This window comes from Hyperolius riggenbachi, chromosome 5 (assembly GCF_040937935.1).
Source record: "Hyperolius riggenbachi isolate aHypRig1 chromosome 5, aHypRig1.pri, whole genome shotgun sequence".
NCBI classification, from domain to species: Eukaryota; Metazoa; Chordata; class Amphibia; order Anura; family Hyperoliidae; genus Hyperolius; species Hyperolius riggenbachi.
The window spans coordinates 307,035,474-307,056,379 of NC_090650.1; the positions used below are offsets into that span (position 1 = coordinate 307,035,474).

The following is a 20,906-nucleotide window of genomic DNA, read 5'->3' on the forward strand; positions in this document are numbered from 1 at the left end:
TTTTTTTTTAAATCATGTAGCGAGCCGAGGGCTCGCTACATGATAGCCGCTGCTCAGCGGCATCCCCCCAGCCCCGCCGATCGCCTCCGGCGATAGGCGATCAGGAAATCCCGTTCAAAGAACGGGATTTCCTGGAGGGCTTCCCCCGTCGCCATGGCGACGGGGCGGAATGACGTCAGCGACGTCGGGACGTCATTGGGAGACCCGATCCACCCCTCGGCGCTGCCTGGCACTGATTGGCCAGGCAGCGCTCGGGGTCTGGGGGGGGGGGCCGCGCGCCGCACCGGATAGCGGCGATCGGGGTGCTGGCGCAGCTAGCAAAGTGCTAGCTGCGTCCAGCAAAAAAAAATTAAGTAAATCGGCCCAGCAGGGCCTGAGCGGCACCCTCCGGCGGCTTTCCCCTGTGTCACACACGGGGTTACCGCTAAGGAGGTTAAAGGGGACTCCCAGATGCCACCATGAACTACCCCCCCCCCCCCCAGGAAATAGCGGCCTCCACCTCCACCGCCCATGGGAGGTGGAGAAGAGCCCCTTGTCCTTGGATTGGACAAGGGCTCGGAGGGGGAGGGGAAAGCTTGGCTGCCCCTCCCCTTCCGAGACCCCCCAATCCATGGACCATGCGGGCTGGTATAGTCAGGGTGCGGAGCCCCACGCGGCCGGTGCTCCGCATTCTGGCTATCCCAGCCTGCATGGGGGACAAGGGGTTAAAGAGGTCTGGGAGGGGGGACCCCACGTCGTTTTTTTTTAATTTTTCCCACACTCAGAACGAAGTAAGTAAAACTCTTCCCACTTGGGGGAATCTATGAAAATAAAACACTATTGTTACCTGTGCAAAAAAAACTGACATTTTCCGCATTTAAAAGACATTTTTGCCCTTGAAACTTAAAAATCGATTTTCTCAAAAACTATAAGGTCTTTTTGAAAAAAAAAGGTTTTCCTCTTATTCCCACTGATCCCCTTAATATACCCTGGGAATTTGGTGTTCCTAAAATTTAAGCAGGCTTTGCTATTAACCGTTAAAGTCGGCGGGTTTTTAAATGTATATATTTTTCCTTTGAAACTTTAACATCGATTTTCTCAAGAACTATAAGGTCTTTTTGAAAAAAAAAAATTTCCTCTTATTCCTTCTGATTTCCTTAATATATTCTCCAAATTTGAGGCTCTTAGCACTTAAGGGGGCTTTGCTATTATCCCTTAAAGTTGGCGGCTTTTTTATATTATACGGGAGCGTAATATTACGCGATTACGGCAGACTGTGTAATTTCAATAGGAGTTTACTGTCTTACGCGTAATTTGTTACACGTAATAACGTAACCTACGGTCTGCGCGTAATTAATTACGCGTAATACCGTAACCTTACACGTAACGCTTACGGTGCATTTGTAGTGAATTACGATGCGTAATTACGCTAATGCGTAATTTCGGCTCAGCACTGATAACAGTTTCTGTCAGTTATATATCAGCAGCTGTCAGTTACAACTGAATGTGAAAGGCAATGTCCACGTTTCCCTATGGCTCAAGTGGCTGATATTACAGTTTAACAGTGTGCTGACCAGGAAGCTGTTATGGGGTTATGGCCATTTTTAAAATGGAAGACGGAGAATTCCATTGATCACAGTGGACAAATGGGATGCAGGAGAGGAGAAAGAGATTGAGGAGTAGACTACACAGGAGGTAAGAATGACCCGTGTTTGGTTATTTTGGCTTTTTAATTTCAGTTCCGGTTCTCTTTAAAGAGTAACTGTCAGGCTGCAGAAGCTAATTTAAACCTCTATTCTCCTGTGTTAAACAGTTTAGAAGGAAGCTCAAAAGCCATTAGTGAAGATAAACATTTCAGTTACCTTTGATGTGTGCTTATCTTAAAGTCTGTTATAGACCCATAAAGACGCAAGCCGCAGCTAAACTGCAAAGCATTCTGGGGCCCTCCCCTCGGCTGCTAATGAGACGGTACAGGAGCTTCTAATCAGTCCAGCGCGAAGCACTGATAAATCTCGGGCAGACTACACTGCAGGAGTCAGCTATTGTTCCTAGCCACATGGCTCATTAATATTCACTGCACACCGTGTTGTTCAAGAACGAGCTTATCTGTGATCAGAAGCAGGCAGGACATGACGACACATTTGGCTTCACAAACATGGAGCCTGCCATGAGCTGTCAGGAGCATCTATCTCTGCATATACTATATACAAAATCTGTGAAATCCAAACGTGGACAGTGAAATGCATATGTAATGTAAGTACAGCCAATCTTTAGCTACTGATATATGTGTTTATTTTCTCTGAGACCCCTTACCTAACAGCTCCTCTTTAAGGCTATGGAATAAATAGGTGAAGTTAGGTTTAGATGTTAGGGTTTGAATATTAAGATTAGGCATCAAAAAGGGGTTATATTGAGTGAAAGGTTAGTGTTAGCTGTCAGTAAGCAGTTGACCTTGGGGTGGAGGTTAGGGTTAAGGTTAGGTTTAGCCAATCAGAGATGCAACATGACTAATCCTACGGTTGTAGTACCCTGGTATCAGCCGTCAATGCTAAAATTTTAGTGCTAACTCTGAGCACAACAGCACCAAGAACATATATACCCCCACATTGTGTATTATGTTGGGAATAAAGCATATAGGGAATAAAGCGTTTTGCCTTAATTGATTCTCTTTTCACCACTTACTGTGTATGTAACATGTACACTTACAAAGGACTGAAGGAAATAAAAATGATCTACAGAACAGTTTTGTGTTAACCACCACTATAAATACATAGTATTATAAATGACCAGTAATGAGAAGGAATGAATTTTCAGCATAGCAAGCAGAAGTGCTACATGGTTGTATTGATGTGTAATGTCTTTTCTCAGGTTCCGCTTGGTGCCATTCCTTACTGAGCTACGAGCTGTCATGGATTGGGTATGGACTGACACCACACTCAGCCTTTCCAGCTGGATCTGCGTTGAGGATATTTATGCTCATATATTTATACTAAAATGTTGGAGGGAATCTGAAAAGGTAAGGAATGTTTAGTCATTATATGGAAATAAAACCATATAAAATGGTAGGAATGCAGATTAGAAAATGACTTTAATTAACCACTTGTTCCCGCTGCCTGCCATTAACCCCCCCCCCCCCCCCCCGATCAGTGAATGGGAATATAATTCCCATTCACCGATCTAAGTCCCCCGCAGAAAAAATGATGCTCTCTAATCAGAGACCGTAGTATTTCTGTCCCCCCCAAAAGAAAAAGAAAAAAAATTCACAGCCTCCTTGTAGTTCCTGGTAGCGGGATCGTACGCTCCAGGACTTTTTTGACTGTGTATATATAGTAAACTACACCCACATACATTATTTTACATTTAAAATTATCTGTTTCCCTCCCACACCAAAAATTACCCAAATACATTTTTTTATTAAAAAAAATTAATAAAAAAATTACAATAAGAAAAAACATAAATAGTTACCTAAGGGTCTGAACTTTTTAAATATACATGTCAAGAGAGTATCTTATTATATTTTTAAAATTATAAACTTGTAAATAGTGATTGACGCAAAATGAAAAAATGCACCTTTATTTCTAAATAATATATCGGCTCCATAAATTGTGATAGGGACATAGTGTGTAATAACCAGGACAAATGAGCAAATAAAATACATGAGTTTTAATGACGGTAGCATGTATTGATTTTAAACTATAATGGCCAAAAAATGAGAAATAATGAATTTTTTCCATTTCTTTCTTAATCTTCCTGTTAAAATGGATTTAGAAAAAAAAAAAAAACTTAGCAAAATGTAGTACCCAAAGAAAGCCTAATTAGTGGCGGAAAAACAAGATATAGATCAATTAATTGTGATCAGTAGCGATAAAGTTATTGGCAAATGAATGGGAGGTGGACTTTGCTTGGATGCATACGATTTCTGACACTGTAGGCTGAAGTGGTTAAATAATTTCACTGCATTTACTTGTAATCTTGACTTTGATCATTTCAAAACCAAAAAATAAAACATTAGCAGAGGACATTACCATGTATGGACAGTTTTTCATTCACCCCCTTCCATCCCCCAAAAGAGATAAAGAAAATAAACATTAAAAAAAAACCATTAATCATAACAATTAAAAAATAAAATTCCATGTGCTCGTGAAAAAAGTCAGATCAAGAAAAGTACCTCAAAAATGTCCAGTTCTCCTCTTCTCCATTGTTTATCGTCTGTTTCTCAGCAAAAGCTCGGTATACAGAGGCGCCAGAGTAAAGTAAAACGTTTTAAAAACCGTTTAAAAGCAGAGGGGGATGTTAGGGTGGACTTACCTCCCTCTTACAAAAAAGAAAACTCACTCGAGTCTCAAAAAAACAGAATTAACAAATAATTTATTCAACTCCACAAATGCAACGCGTTTCGCGGGCGTGACCCCGCTTCCTCAGGCAAAAATGGGAGCACAACTCAGTGGGTCAAGCAGTAGGTTTGAGCGCCTCTGTCTCTGTGGACAGAGGCGCTCAAACCTACTGCTTGACCCACTGAGTTGTGCTCCCATTTTTGCCTGAGGAAGCGGGGTCACGCCCGCGAAACGCGTTGCATTTGTGGAGTTGAATAAATTATTTGTTAATTCTGTTTTATCGAGACTCGAGTGAGTTTTCTTTTTTGTAAGAGGGAGGTAAGTCCACCCTAACATCCCCCTCTGCTTTTAAACGGTTTTTAAAACGTTTTACTCTACTCTGGCGTCTCTGTATACCGAGCTTTTGCTGATCTTCTAGTCCACCCTGGGTGGATGGGTGCATCCCCATCTACTATCTACAGAGAGCGACTTCTTAACCTGAGTGGGGTCAGGTCCTAATGCTTCCCACCTGCATTTAAAGTGGTTGCCTATGGGTAACCCGTGTTTGTGAGTATATACACATAAAATTGTATTGAACTCTTCATTTTACCTGACAATACTGCACCATATTGGGCTCTCGATTCTCTTCTTGTTTTTAAGCGTCTGTTTCTCACTGCTCTATTCTTTCAGTCTTAAATATAGGTAAGGCAGATACTGAAAGACACTGAAAGATTTATCAGACTCAGGTGATGAGTGTCTAAACAAGAGATGACATTAGACCTAAACTGGAGTCCAGCAAAAAAATAATTTGACAGATCTGTACATCCAAACTAAAATTGGGATAATTAAGTCATTATAGCTGCACAGGGACACCTTTCTTCACAATTCTTTCCTGTAACAGCTTACACTTGTTTTACAGTCTTTTGTAATTGTTATACCCATTTGTACTCTGTTTTAGGAGCGTACCTGTAAAAATAGCACAGGTGAAATATAGTGCCAGAGACTGCCGGTAGTAAATATCTGTAAAATTACTGATATTTTAATACTTAATTACTATAGTAAAATATTGGTAATGTTTACTGATATTTTATTATGATCTAAGCTGAAGCATTATACATTACCTGCTCCTGGCGGCCGCATCTCCTCCACTTCTTGGTTAGTTTGCAAGTGTCTTGCAGCCATCCAATCACCATGTGGGGGCTGAAGCCACATAGTGGTTGGCTGGCTGCACAGCGCCTGCAAACTAACTAGGAAGTGGATGAGATGCGGCCACCAAGAGCAGATAATGTGTAGCTATGCCCCTGCCTACTCTCACACTTAACCCTACCTCTGCCTTTACCTAACCCTAAGACCCCTTGTGGTGCTTAACCTTATCCACTCCCCCCCCACCGCCTAACTTTAACCGACCCCCCCATGCCTAACCCTTAACCAACCCCCCTCCCCCCCCCTTGCTTAACCTTAACCCCCTCCCTCTGCCTAATATTAACATCCTAAACTACCCCGCTGCCACTATAGGCAGCAATAGTACATTGTGCGATTAGAAGGAGTGAACAGTAATTATGGCGCTCGATAAATAGCAGGCACTGGTCTTTTACTATTGCCACTTATGAAAGTGCCATTTTTAGCGGTTCTCGTCCTGCACCATTTTTACCTGATTCATCTGTGCAAGGTAGACCTTCATCAAGACATGCTCTTAGTTAACTTACAGGCTTGAGTGCTATGCTGTGGTTAACTCAAGCATCCAGAAGCACTGTTGTACAGCCCAGATACAGCTTTAAAGATATACAATCCTCTGTTGTAACTTGTATGTATCCCAGATACAGTTCAAAACTTACACAGTTATTGACTTCCATGCTGCTATGGACCCCAACTTTCACAAAGGCCATCATCAAGCAATGTAAGGTCTGGCTGTATGGCTAGGAATGGTTCTGATGTCGTTCTCCATAGTCTTACCGAGTATCTTGTTGTGTCTTTGTTGTAACTGTGGTATACTTTCTGACTTTTAACAAGTAAAATTGTCCATCTGCAGAGATACCCTCAGCCACGCGGTCAAAAAAAGAAAAAAGTAGTAAAATATGGAATGGGTGGCATGATTATAGTTCTTCTGATTTGCATCGTTTGGTTCCCTCTACTGTTCATGTCGTTAATAAAATCTGTTGCTGGCGTCACAAACAAGCCCTTGGATGTTTCCATCCAGATCACACTTGGAGGATATCAAGTAAGGATTACTTGTGGTATATTTTTACATGTTTAAATTATTCCTAACAGTTTTCATGTGTTATTATTTATCTTTGCAATTTACCCATAGGGGTTGTTGTGCTATAAACCAAAATATAAAGGTAAAAGATCCAAATGATAAAACCATTGCTTTACATTTGTATACTTGGAATACAAGGCCACTTGACTTTTTTTTTTTTGCAAAGTGATAAAGATCTATAGACAGGAATGTGGTGCTTATACGTGTCTGGTGTCCATGCAATACATTCAGGAGTCTTTTCTCATGTGGAGCCCTTCATCGTTTGTATTGTTTGAGTTTGCGTATATCCATGGTGGATCAGGGTGATCTCTGATCAATAGCAAACGTTGCATTAGGGGATAGATTTAAAGTTTATTTCCAGGATGAAAACAATATAGTCATTCATTAAAGTGATGGTTTGCATTAGGTCAGGCTGATTAGTTTTAGGATTTTGGAAGTTATGACTGTACCACACTTTAGGTAGGGTACAGGCCTTAGTATGCATGGAAAAGAACTCATGTTGGTATCAAAAATATACTAAAAATGGTACCACTGGGGAGGTGTGGCCAGCTGGAAATGGAGTAAGATGTTACTCTCTGCAGCTCCCAACATTGCCCGCATCTGTATGCCTTGAGATCCTCTGGTGTCAGTGATATCCTGTTCAGCAGTGAGGAGCCCGTCCTGGAAATCTGAAAGATTTTAGTGTTCAGTCAACTTCTGCTATGACACACCCCAGTCAAGAGGAAGCGAGAGGCCGAGAGCCCAGCACAAAAAAAAGATATCATAGCTGCTACTCTAGCTGCAAAAAAAGACGAAAGATGCAGATAAGGTAATTAAAAAAAAGTGTCTGCTATGCTGCAGCAGTGTGCGTGCAAGTCTGTAGCAGTGTGTGTGCAAGTCGGCCCAAAGGACAGTGCAGAATAGTGAAAGTGAGTGCTCAGAATGGGGAAGACTCTAACCAGGGCTTGGGAGACAGGTTAAAGAAGCCCCCATAGATTAACTGGGGCACTCTAGCAACCTTGTGTTTAGCATAAAGCCTTGAACACAGTTACTACAGATTCACCTGACCCTACTCTCTGTGATATATTGGCTGCTGTCACAGCTTGTAATACTGCTATAGGTGGTCTAACAGCCCAGACCAGAGGCTTAAAAGAGGGAACTGGGCTACTCAGACAAGGCCTTTTTAATATAAGAGAATGTGCAACTGTGTTGGAAAGCAGAGTCAGTGATGTGGAAGCAGGCTCGGATTTACCTCACAGGAGCCTATAGGCACGGATGTCCTGGCACACTAGACTTCATCTTCCATGGACCTACAAACCCCAGCCGAACTGTACCGTAAGTGTGCTGGCTGTCCCAGCTGTCACTTCTCCCTTATGTTCCTTGCCCGTCATAGGTAGCTACAGGTATCCCTTAGCGTTAGATGGTCAAAGCTACCTCAATAATAAGTAGCTAGAGGTGCCTCAATTATTAGGTAACTACAGAATCCTCAGTATTAAGTAGCTAGAAGTGCCCCTGACTGAAGGGAGAGCTCATCAGTGGAATGCTGAGAGCAAGGGAAGTAACCTCTCATTTACACTCTGCTCGGGACTCTACATAGAGGAGAGAGGAAGGCACTCGGGGAGGGAGCCGCCCTTCCATCATCAGGCGCCTGTAGGCACGTCCCTACAGTGCCTTATGGTAAATCTGGCCCTGTGTGGAAGACAAGATGGCCCCTGCCCTACGGGAGCTCAAGATGGTGATAGCAAACTCTGATAAGAATGATGACTTGGCCCATCTAGTGTGGATTGGTGTAGAGAGATGCAATATATTGAACACATGGAACATTTGGTTCAAGAAACACATAATAGACAATTATCACATGCTAACTTAACTCATGGCTAATGTGGCACATATATGTGGAATCAGAAGAGGGCAAAGAAATGTTAGGGGCTTAGAGGAGAAATGGAGTTTGGGGGAGATTGTGGAATATGATGCTCAGATTTGAATAAATTCCAACTTTCTTAAATTTTGGAGGGTAATAAGATCATTAGCTGGAAATGAGACTTGTTCGTATATACCGACTTCTGAGGATAGTCTACTAATTGTTTTCATGTGATCCACCGAAGGGGAACACTGTGGGTAGGGGGGAGGGGATGTGGAGTGGGAATAAGGGGATGGGGGGTAAAAGTAAACCTGGAATTTAGAAGATGTACAGTATACTATGTTGCTATTATCTTTGAGTAACAATATTTTGCCATAATTATTTCTGTATTTTGCTATGCCTATAACTTTAAAAATGTGTTTGGTACCGGTATATTTGTGATATTTTTCACTTTGCACAAAATTAGCTTTTTGTACTTGTTTAGCTGTACAACACTTCTTATTCCAATAAAAAAACTTTTTTGAAATTAAAAAAAAATGCTGACTTGGAGAATACACTCCAGAAATAGCATCAGATTGCTTTCCTGGAAAGATTTGAAATGTCTGAGCCTGCTGTATTTATTGAGACATGGCTCCTTGAAACATTTGGATCTGCTTATCCTACTAATTAAATCTTCGCTGTTCTACGGGCGCATTGCATTTCCTACCAGAGCCCTCCACCCTGGGGCTCCCCCTAGTCCTATTGTGTCAACATTTTAAAAAATTATGTCACTAATAATATTATAATATGTATGTTTAATTGAATTTGATTTTTTTTTTTTTTTTTTACTTTTGATTTCCTGTATTGCATTATTCAGAGCTTTACACTGCACATATTCATATATGTCTCCAGAGGAACCTGATATTACTAACACACAGAATATGTTTTATTACATTGTTTCTATAATAGGAAATATGTATTTTATTACACCTTAAACTTTCTGTAGCATTAATTCATGGACTTTGTTTTTTTGTATAGCCCATTTTTACTATGAGTGCACAACAGAACCAACTAAAGGATATGAATAGCAGCATGTTCAGAAAGTTTGAGGGAAGCCTGAATAAAGAAACTGTAAGTAGATGAGTCATAACTTATTCAAACCTGTCTGTACTTCGCCCCCCCCCCTTCCCCTCTTCCCCACACCACCCTTCCACCTAAATCTAAGAGGGTTTCCCTCCACCTTCCCACTCTCTTCTCACCACCTCACCCAATCCACTCATCCATACACAAAGTCACACACTCTCCTGAAGTTGCAGTGAATGTATCACCTGGGGATCCAGAAACTGACCAGACCGAGGGCCAGTGCACACCATAAAGTGCTAGCATAATCACAAATGCTCAGCACTTTTTGTAGTGATTCTTCAGAGTGATTCTAGGCATGTGCCTAATGATTTTCTAATCATGCCTAGCGATTTTTGGAGCGTTTTGGTGTAGCATTTTTACTTTTTGTTACAGTAGAGCTGTAACTTAACAGCTTCTGTAACAAAAAGGCCTGGAAAATTGCTCTGTTCTAGAACTTTTTCGATTTTCGAGCGATTTTCCACTTTCCTATACTTAACATTGAGGCTGAATGACCTCAGAGAAGTGAATTCCTGCAGGACCCACGTTTGCATTTGGGATAAAATCACATCGCTCTGGTGTGATCCGTCCCTGGCGTCCCATTCAAATACATTAGCCTAGCATTTTCAAAGCGCTAGCGTTTGTAAAAGCGCTCAGAAGCGCTCTTGGTGTGCACCAGCCCTCTGTCAGTTTCTGGAGGATTGTAAGGGAGCATGTCTGGTGTAAATGCAGTTCATCTGCTCCTAGTCTTATCAGCTGGTGGGACCTGACTGCATAGTTTGATACACAATTCAGGTCAGTGTGGCACTGCCAGAACATTGCAAGTGTTTTTTGGCTGCAGTGTGCATGTTATGGAAGGGGCATAGGGGCATATGGAAGGGGTATAGGGGCAGTGCAATCCTAGCCGAGGACCATGGCTGCCTGCTCACAAGGTGGGGCTACATTAACCCCTGTAGCTGAATAATTTATTTTGGGTTTGGGGGGTTGAGTTACTTCTTAAAGAGGAACTCCAGTGAAAATAATGTTATAAAAAAGTGCTTCATTTTTACAATAATTATGTATAAATTATTTAATCAGTGTTTGCCCATTGTAAAATCTTTCCTCTCCCTGATTCACATTCTGATATTTATCACGTGATGATATTTTTACTGCTGGCAAGTGATGCCAGGGGAAGGAGATGCTGCTTGCTTTTTTGGCAGTTGGAAACAGCTGTAAACAGCTATTTTCCATAACGCAATGAGGTTCACAGACAGGAAACTGTCAGGACCATGGTCCTGACATCACACTGTGGGAGGGGTTTCACCACAGTATCAATCATACAGACCACCCTGATGATCCGTTTGAGAAAAGGAAAGGATTTCTCATGGGAAAGGGGGCATCAACTACTGATTGGGGTGAAGTTCAATTCTTGGTTACGGTTTCTCGTTAAGCTTATTAAGGGGTCGAGGGATCAGTAAAAAAAAAAAAATCATTACAAATCCCAGCATAAGGATGATATTCTGTGTAGCTGGCGGTATAATGTTCTGCAGTAATATCCTGGCATTTATTGATGGGAATAGTAAGTGGGATCTAGAAAAATACAGCTTCCCTGGAATCGCCAGATGTACACTTTCCTTCCCTGTATTAAGAATGGGTAATTGAAGTAAGCCTAGAGAAATAAAGGGGTTTATCTATTTTTAGGAACTATTTCTCCTTGGGCCTAATGTGTTTTTTTGACAAGGCAAGACAAATAACATTTATATTGTGCTTTTCTCCCAGTGGACTACAGGGGCATAACTACACGGGGGCCCCTAGCAAACCTTTTATGAGGCCCCCAACATTCACAACCCCTTTTGCCCTCCCTCCTTGGTGACCTCCATTTTCTGGAGTCTTTTTTGCCAAAGGTCATATAACAAGTGTGGCTGACAGCGTCTTACTGCTCTTCTGTAGTACATTTTTATTCACATTTTCTATATAATAACAGGCAGTATATATGCATCTATTTACAGGGGCACTACAGCGAAAAACTGTAAAATGTAAAATATGTGCAAACATATACAAATAAGAAGTACATTTTTTCCAGAGTAAAATGAGCCATAAATTACTTTTCTCCTATGTTGCTGTCGCTTACAGTAGGTAGTAGAAATCTGACAGAAGTGACAGGTTTTGGACTAGTCCATCTCTTTATAAGGGATTCTCAGGGATATATTTATTTTCAAAAGCACTTCGTGATTGGCAGTTACTCTGTCTAACTGCCAAAAAACTGTGTAGGGAGCGGGGAAGCTGGCCAGCATAATTGTTTAAATCCTTTTTAGGGAATATCTTTATAAAGAATAAAAGCCTTGCTAAGAATCCCCTATGAAGAGATGGACTAGTCCAAAACCTGTCACTTATGTCATATTTCTACTGCCTACTGTAAGTGACAGAATTATAGGAGAAAAGTAATTTATGGCTCATTTTACTCTGGTACTTCTTATTTGTATATGTTTGCACATATTTAAAATTTTACAGTTTTTTGCTGTAGTGCCCCTTTAATCACTTTATAAAAGCATCCGTTTTTTTTTTTATCGCAAAGCCTTCATGAAAATAAAGCAAATCGCAAGGCACTGTACACAGTAGTGTGATGTGATTTTTTTATTTTCATGAAGGCTTCACATGCGATTTTAAATTGCAGCACAATGCAGCCAGAATGGACAGGGCCTATGTTTGTTTTACAACAGCTATGTGATAAATATGGCCCCTTTCTCTTACAGTATAGCAAAATGTTGTATTGTTTTTCAGTCCGCTCTCCAGTTTTTAGAAGCATACGGCATGGAAGATATCACTATTGCAGACTTAGAGGGAAATTCAAATTCACTATGGACCATCAGCCCTCCAAGCAAAGACAAGATGATAGAAAGCCTTAAGGACTTTAACCATGAATTCACACTGGTTATATCTTGGTCAGTTCAACGGTAAGGACATATTGACACAGCCATTTTGGAAACATTACCAATACAGTATATACTGGAATATGAAAAATTAGGTACCCCACTCCTGTTCTCCCTTGCTATTCGATGGTTTAAACTTTAAATGGTTTCTTCAAAGTGGGCCTGATTTGAACTCAAATACAAAAAGTAAAATTAGTGTAAAAGTGACTCCTAAAACCCCTTACCAAGTCACAGCACTACTTTAACCACTTAAGTACCAGCGGTCTCTGCCCCCTTAAGGACCAGAGACCGCTGGTACCAGAAATGGGGGGAACACCGACAAATACTGATGAATCACCGCACAACTGCTGTCCACCGGGAACCTCCTGGAGATAGTGATTGGATCGCCGGGAGCGGCGAGAATGCGCGGCATTGATGAGTTGAAATCTACGCCCTGCCAGCCAGATCAGCGTCAAAACAGGGTCTAGATTTCAATTAGCGACATCCTTAAAGAGAACCTGTACTGAGTAAAAATATTTAAAATAAATACATGAGGTAACTTCAAATGAACATTGCATAGTGACCTTGCCATCAGTTCCTCTCAGAAGCTCACCATTTTCTTCTGACAATAATCCCTTCCAGTTCTGACAATATTTTGTCAGATCTGAAATATATCAGTTGCTGTCAGTAAAATATCAGTTGCTGTCAGTTATAGCTGAGAGGAAAAACGGATGTACCAGGTAATGTCCATGTTTCCCTATGGCTCAAGTGGGCGATGTTACAGTTTAACTGTGTGCTGACCAGAAAGCGGTTATGGGTAATGGCTATTTTCAAAATGGAGGACGGAAAATTCCCTTGATCACAGTGAACAAATAGGATGCGGGACAGGAGAAAGACACTGAGGAGTAGACTACATGGGAGGTAAGTATGACTTGTGTATGCTTATTTTGACTTTTAATTTTCAGTTCAGGTTTTCTTTAAGTAGTTAAGAAGCCCCTATCTTCAAGGCCTGCTAGCTACTTATTCTGTGTGCTGTTTGCTATGTGAAGGGCAGACTGCTGACATAACACACCAAAGCAGTGGCTGGAATGTGAATACCTGGGGCAAAGCACTGTAAGCACTCTTTGACTTGTCATCCATTGGCAAAGTTTTGTTGCATTATTTATTTATTTATTACCTGGTGAGCTGGGTTAGTCTTCCTGTATGAATACAGTATTTAGTGCAACTTTATTAGACTGAATAGACTTTGAACTAGGAACCTCTGAACTGAAGTTGTAGTGCAGGTCACAAATGGTAAATCTCTCCCAAGAGTGGGAGGAGGTAGACTGGCTCAGGTGATCTGCTTTTTGCTGGGGAAGGAACGCATACTCTACTGGCAATAAAGAGTTACTGAATGCAGACTGCAAGAAGCCAGATAGATACTGTCAATATTACTATTGCAAAAAAAATGCAGCTTTAGCTAGTTTGATTGTTAAATATTAAAACTATTGTGGGTGATAATGTTTGAAGGATTATAAAAGGTGTAAATTAGCTATGGTAATCTTATTTAATGACTGGTCCAATTTAGAATTCAGCTTTCCTTCAAGGATTAAAAAAAATAAAAATAAAAAGTGATTTAAGGACATTTGGCAGGTGCTCCCTCAGTATAGATCAGGTCAGCGTAGATGCCAGTGGTGAGCGGATGCGGTTAATTGGGACACACAGGCAAAAGTGTAGAAGTTGATGCTGACCTCTTTGATTTATTTGTCCCTTGCATAGAGTGTTTTTATAAAGTTTTTCTTTGGCTGGGGGTGTTTTGTACATGGTATATGGGATTAATGAGCTAATGGATTGTTCTCTCTTTTTCCCTTAAAGAGAACCTGTAACAAAAAAAAGTTCCCCTGGGGGGTACTCACCTTGGGAGGGGGAAGCCTCAGGGTCCCAATGAGGCTTCCCCCTCCCCTGTAGCTGCAGGCAATCCAGCACTGGCTCCCCCGAAGTGTCCCACAATCCTGGCTCAACAAGCCTGACAAGCGCTGATTTATTTACCTTTCCTGGCTCCAACGGGGGAGCTGTTGCGGCTCTCCGCACGGAGATAGGCAAAAATAGCCGATCTCTGTCGGGTCCGTTCTACTGCGCAGGCGCAGAAGACTTGCGTCCTGCGCAGTACAGCGGGCCAACAGCGATTGGCTATTTCCGCCTATCTCCGAGTGGAGAGCCAATACTGCGCCCGCACTGGAGCCGGGAAGGTAAATATTTACATCCCCTGTTCGGGGAGCTTTATTGCCGCCGCCGCCGTGGGACACAGGAGGACGGGGGAAGCCTCAATAGGATCCGGAGGCTTCCCTCACCCGAAGTGAGTACCCACCAGGGGAGGTTTTTTTCGTTACAGGTTTTCTTTAATTTGTGTCTAGTACAGCTCTAATTTTTTGGAATCATTCCATTACTTAAATAGATAAGCTTTCTGCCATTTATTTATTTTGGTTCCTCATCGCAGATCAATTTCTTTAATGTAAATACCATTTTGTAATGAAAAACCTGCTCAGTAATATGTGGGCTGTAGTTAACATGTTGGTGTACCATGAGTTAGTGATGGCAGTGGTAGGAAAGTTTGAACCAAATTACCCAAGAAAACTTGACCAATGGGTCTAGTCAAGTTGATATGCTAAAATATGTAGACGTGATCCCCTTTTGTGTCCACTTTTAAGATGCAAGTCCTATTTATGGGTAAACATGGACCTTAAAGGGGTTGAACTATAGACAAAACCTTGTCATCAACCTCAATAGGTAAGTATTAACCAAAATCATTCAATAACCAATTAAAATATCAGTTTATTATAAATCTTTTTTTTTTAAATATTCACATAAATACAAATACACAGTATCCGCATAGCCATTACAGCAAAGTCATGATTAAACAGTTTACAAACATTACTCATGGTTCCCAATAAGGGTACCATGAAACTGGAAATTGTCCCTTATATCATGTCCACCACTCTATAAGTATCATGGAAATCCTCTTTGGGACAAATATATCCATACATTTAACAATTTATGTACAGCCAAGGTAAACAATCAATTTTCTCGCCGCGTATCGTGAAACATCAGACCATATAATATTAATTTCTTCAGGAGTAATGAATTTCCTGGCTAAGTTTTATCATGTAATTGGCTTGAATCAATCAAAATCTCAGGAAAAAGGTATGCTTCATAGCAGGATTCAAATAATCACAGTTATGTCAAATTAGAAGTACATGAAGAACGCACAGTACGCAGGTAACTTCCTTACTGTAACGATTGTGGAATTCTTTCCGTGGTCATCGCACAGGATGCCCGTTGACACTGTGGAAATCCTCCACAAGCATATAATCTGAGAGAACCCAGCAAAAGGTGCAACGCACCTGTAGAGGGGAATTCCTGTCGGCAGATGGACCCGTGGAGTGCAGAGGAACAGATCCTCTGCCCCGCCACAGATGCCAGATAGGAATTGTACGAAGGGAAGCAATGCAGGGCAAGATAGCCCTTAAAGAGAGAGAGTACAGCGACAGGGTGTATGTGTGTCCACCAATCTAGTCGCCATCCAGCGACGATATACACACAACCGTGAAGATCAGGTGGGAAGGCAATCGCAAGAGATGGCGATTGCTAACAGTGACACAAGACTGAATAAGCACAGAGAAGGAATGTATGTATGTCCACCAATCTCATCGCCAACCTGCGATGGTGAACACACAACAGTGGAAACCAAGTGAGAACGCAATCGCAAGAGATGCAATTGCCAATGAGAATGAGCACAAGGACAGAATGTATGTGTGTGCACCAATCTAGTCGCCAACCCACGACGGTGAACACACAACAGAAGAAACAAAGTAGGAACGCAATCGCGAGAGAGGCGATTGCCAGAAGCGACACAAGACTGAGCAAGACAGAGCACGAGAGTAGCAAAGGCACAGCAAACGACAATGAGAAAATAAGGAAAATAACAAAACGCTAGCTAAACGCAAACACCGCACTCATTCGCAACAGCAAACGCGTTTACAGCGCGGTCTCCACACATTAAGCGCAACAGAGACAAGCACGCCACCCTAACTAACCAACGCCACACAAACACGAAACAGAGAACGCGAACGCTTGCTTAACGGTTACCCCACCGAGCCTACAGCAAGCGTTCGTATCAGACAAGACAGAGAGAAGGAGCAGCCAGCAGCAACCGCAGCTCTGGCCTACACTCCCAGACAGAGTACAAAAGGAACCACCGCTGCTACCACTAGAGCGAGTGTGATCCAAACAGACCAACGAACAGAAACAGGAATAGGTCAGATAAGATCCACCGCAAATGCGATCTAGGTTCAGGGACAGGACAGAAAGGATCCACTGCTCTTTCCGCCAGAGCGAGTGTGATCCAAGTACAGAAACAGAGCTTAGTAGGATCCACTGCTCTTTCCGCCAGAGCAAGTGTGATCCAAGCACAGAATCAGAGTTAGCAGGATCCACTGCTCTTTCCGCCAGAGCAAGTGCGATTCAAGCACAGAAACAGAGTTAGTAGGATCCACTGCTCTTACCGCCAGAGCGAGTGTGATCCAGACAAACAGATGGGGCTACCAGTAGCAACCGCTGCTCTGGTTAGCACCCCTGACAGACAGAACGATTTCCTGTCGACCAACGCTGGCGACAGGACAATCGCAGCAGAGAGACAACACAGGCAAAACAGATAATGCAAGCTGACTGTGCTATAGGGATGCCTAATGCAATCCCCAGGAATACTCTAAGATAATCTTTGGCAAACAATAACAAGGCTGACACTCCAATAGTGTATTAACAAACCATGATGACCAGCGAAGGACTGTGGGATCACATGGTATTTATGCTGCAAGCCTTCAAGGGAGGAGACTAGGCAATTTGCATAATTAGTATATGCAAATTCCTCAGCAGAGCAGGTCTGAAGCTTGCAAAGCGAAGACAGGTCACTTATCCAGATACCTGCATCCCGCAGACTTAAGGAATGGTCAAACAGCTGTCTGCCTGTGCAGCCAGCTGAGCGGATCATTACACTTATTATGATGATTCAAGTAAGCCAGTGTTTGTTGTTGGCTGTAAGCATGACAGCATGAAGTCTGAGGATATGGCTCAGCGTGCGTGGTAGAAAAATTGATTGGAATTACAAGCCAAGAGTTGGGTGTGCAAAGGCTATGATTATGATATATTATGGATACTGGATTTATGGATAACTGGAATATAAGGATTGGTAAAGATACTTTGCTTTTGTCAAGTCTTCCAGTACCTGGGCTTTGTATGTGGTACATCTAAAACTGACATTGACTTGGTAGATTAAAGGCTCATACATACAGGCAACTTTTCCATCCAGTTATCATCCAAACTTAGACTGTTGGACTACAGATGGGCGTGTATACACATGACAAGCAACTAGACAAGAGACTAATAACGGGCCATTTGCCCAATCCAACAGGTGGATGGACTCACACAACTGTTGGGCTGATATCGTGCAGAGGGCTGCGTGTGTACAAGTAGTTTAAATGCAGCGATATTGTGCAGGTCCAGCGTTCTGCTTGTGCATGCAGTATGCAAATGAGTTGGTTGTTCAGTTGGTTGGTGCACGGAAAATACAAGCTGTGCAATTGCTTGTTTGTGCAGTTGGTCATGTCATCGGGTTGGTCGTGCACTTTTGTTGGACGTGTATATGAGCCTTTAGGGATATGTCGGCTGCTTTTGTATGTCGGAGTGCTTATCTTTTTGGGAATATATCTAAGGGCTCATTGACACTGGAAATGCTGAAAATGCAGAATGGAACTTTTACTGGATGAATGAAAGCACAGAGTGCTAAGAAATGTATGCTGATGGGCAAATAATTCTCGAGTTTTTGTTACCTAATCTACAGTTAAAACTTGGCATTGGCACATACAGTACTGCATACATGATTTTTGGCTATCTTGTTCTTTCTTATTTAGAAACATGAGCCTTGGAGCCAAATCCGAGTTCACGAGTGAGAAACATACAGTTAAGTTACACAATGATACAAGAAGAAATCTTGCTGGAATGATGACATCAGGGAATTCAACGCCAGTGTAAGTACGAGTTTCTCTTTAGCACGTACAGTAAAGGGCTACTTAACCTTTGTTGAAAAAAATGCAATGCATGGAAATATAATTTGTAATAATGTTAAACTGCACAAAGACGTGTGAAACAGGGATCTACAGTATATAAGGTTTATTTATCATAAAAGTGGGATGTCCCCTTGAGGAAGCATTCCTTAGATATCATATGGTACACTAATAGTATTGCCAACATGAGTAGCTGTTGTGCTTTGAAAAAACGTGTATATGTTTGGCCACTTCAGGTTCTGGCTGGTCAGAACGAGAAGTGGCCGCCCGATGCAACCAATATACAAAACAAACTTTAATTGTGGACTTTGGCCTGAAGCTCACCTCTCCCTGTTGCTGCTCTCCGCACTGCCACAAGTGTCCCGCTGTCCCTGCTCGGCTCTCCCCGCTGCCGAATGTCCACGCTGTCCCCGCTGTGCCAGCAGCCAGGTCCCGTGATAACAAGAGGCTTGAAAGGACCCAAGGCTGCCTTTCATCTACGCTCTTGTACAAGGACCATGGGCTTCCTAAATGCTGCCGGCTACTTTCTCCTCCGTTTTCCCAGGACCCGGGGCTGCATGTGAGAGAGAACAAAGGACCCAGGGCACCAGGTGACACATGGGGGTCAATTCACTTAAGCAGTTCACCACTACCGGTGAACCCAAATGCCTGAATTCATCTTCTGCATGTGTCTTGCTAGAGAGAATACAATAGTCTGATTAAAGTGTGCCTGAACTCTTGCACAAGACAGAAGGAAAGCATAGCGAAATTCACCCTATATGTATTTAGAGAGTTTAGGCTGTCTAATTCCCCCTCATCTGTGACTAATCACCACTGTAATTTGATATTTTCCCTGTGTCACCTGACTGCCACGGCAGAGCAGCTAGTTTGAAAGTACAGGATGTTAACAATATGTCTGCTTCCATGAAATCAGGAAGTAGATACACTGCTGATTTGTTGCAGGATTGTGTATTAGCTGTAACAAAAAAATGTTTTTATGTAAAGGTTATTATGCTGTTGTGTATCTTTCAGAGCAGAGAGGAAGTTCTGGGTGCCATTCATGGTGCTGGACAGGACCCGGGATGTTCTGGGACTTGTGCATTTTGAACTTTGGCCAACTGACTTTGGCCATTTTGCAAACTGGCCGGCCAATGTCAGAAATCCCCAGCATTTTGAACTTTGGCCGATGTCAAATCGGCCAGTTGTAGAAATGGCTGGCCAAATCCCACCTTGGCCGATTTCTGGGTTTGGCCATAACATATGCAATGAATGCTGAAGAAAAAAAAATCACCATTGTTTTAAAAACTAGGTTTGCTAAACAAGAATGTGCAAAACTGAACTAGTAACTAAATAGAGACTCAACTAGAGGAGAGACCAGAAAAAGATACTATTGTAACTGTAATCTTTTATATGTTTACCTTAGTAATTGAATCATTGTGGTCATGTGACTGCAGGCCTACTCATCTTCCTATTCTATTGCAGTACTCAGAGGCGTTCATCATCTCGGGTTAATGAAGCACCTCCCTGAGAGCTTGTGGGAGGGTGTGTGTGCTGGAATGCTAGAGGGACAGATTAGCCTATCAGTCTGGTGTAAAAGAGGAGCTTGGTTGAATAATGAAACTGTTAATTGTAGCATTAAAAAGTACATATTTTCATGCTTCTTAAAGTGTAACTGTCAAGCATAAAATCAAAAATCAATTATTTATTTGTATGCGTAACAATTCAAAACTTCTTATTTTTATCTGGTAAACAAGTTATAGGGATGCCAACCAGGCAATCCATAAGATAAAAATCACTCTTACTTTTCTTCTCCATAAAACATCATTCCCCAGTTTCCCTGGCTCTTATTTAGTACATCTGCCACACAAAGGAAGTTGCAGGGCATGCTGGGTTTTCTTTTTTTCTTCTTTACTTTCCTCTCAGACATAACTAATTCAGCCGGATTGACTGAGGCCTCTTTCCCTCCCATTTTCCCCTCCTACACCTCTTTTCCTCTCTGATTGGCCAATATTTCTCCTGCTGAGACAATACACGTTCTACTGCAGAGCTGGGTGAGTGTGCCTGAAGACTGGGAGGAGGGCAGGCAATGATACCCAGACAGAGTAAGGGAGGAAATGATGTCAGGATTGGCTTCAAGATAGACACAGTCAAAATGAAAAATCCTCTAGAAAAATCACTAAAATCAATATGTGGACAATGCAATACATATGTTTTTAGAGCAAGTATTTATCTACTTATATAAGTGTTTGTTTATTTAGCTGCGATAGTATGGCTGACAGTTCCTCTTTTAAATGTAAGGACACAGTGACTTCTCTGTACATTAGAGAGATTGACTATTTCCTTCAGATTACTTTGATGTACTTGTAGACATGGCATTCCACATTCTTAATATGGACATTTTACACGGAATAAGGCAACAGTTGAACATAAGATCATCAAACAGTTGTCTGATGA

At 42.0% G+C, this 20,906-nt stretch overlaps 1 protein-coding gene across 11 annotated transcripts in view; it reads left to right on the forward strand.

Moving 5' to 3' along the window:
- Positions 1 to 20,906, forward strand: part of PIEZO2 (piezo type mechanosensitive ion channel component 2) — a 474,955-nt gene that overhangs the window by 445,349 nt on the left and 8,700 nt on the right. For all 11 annotated transcript variants that reach the window (XM_068237153.1, XM_068237160.1, XM_068237158.1 and 8 more), the window contains 5 exons: positions 2,848 to 2,995; positions 6,322 to 6,510; positions 9,407 to 9,499; positions 12,248 to 12,420; positions 18,321 to 18,437. In XM_068237153.1, the coding sequence (XP_068093254.1) occupies positions 2,848 to 2,995; positions 6,322 to 6,510; positions 9,407 to 9,499; positions 12,248 to 12,420; positions 18,321 to 18,437 (720 nt within the window). The remainder of the gene's footprint in view (positions 1 to 2,847; positions 2,996 to 6,321; positions 6,511 to 9,406; positions 9,500 to 12,247; positions 12,421 to 18,320; positions 18,438 to 20,906) is intronic.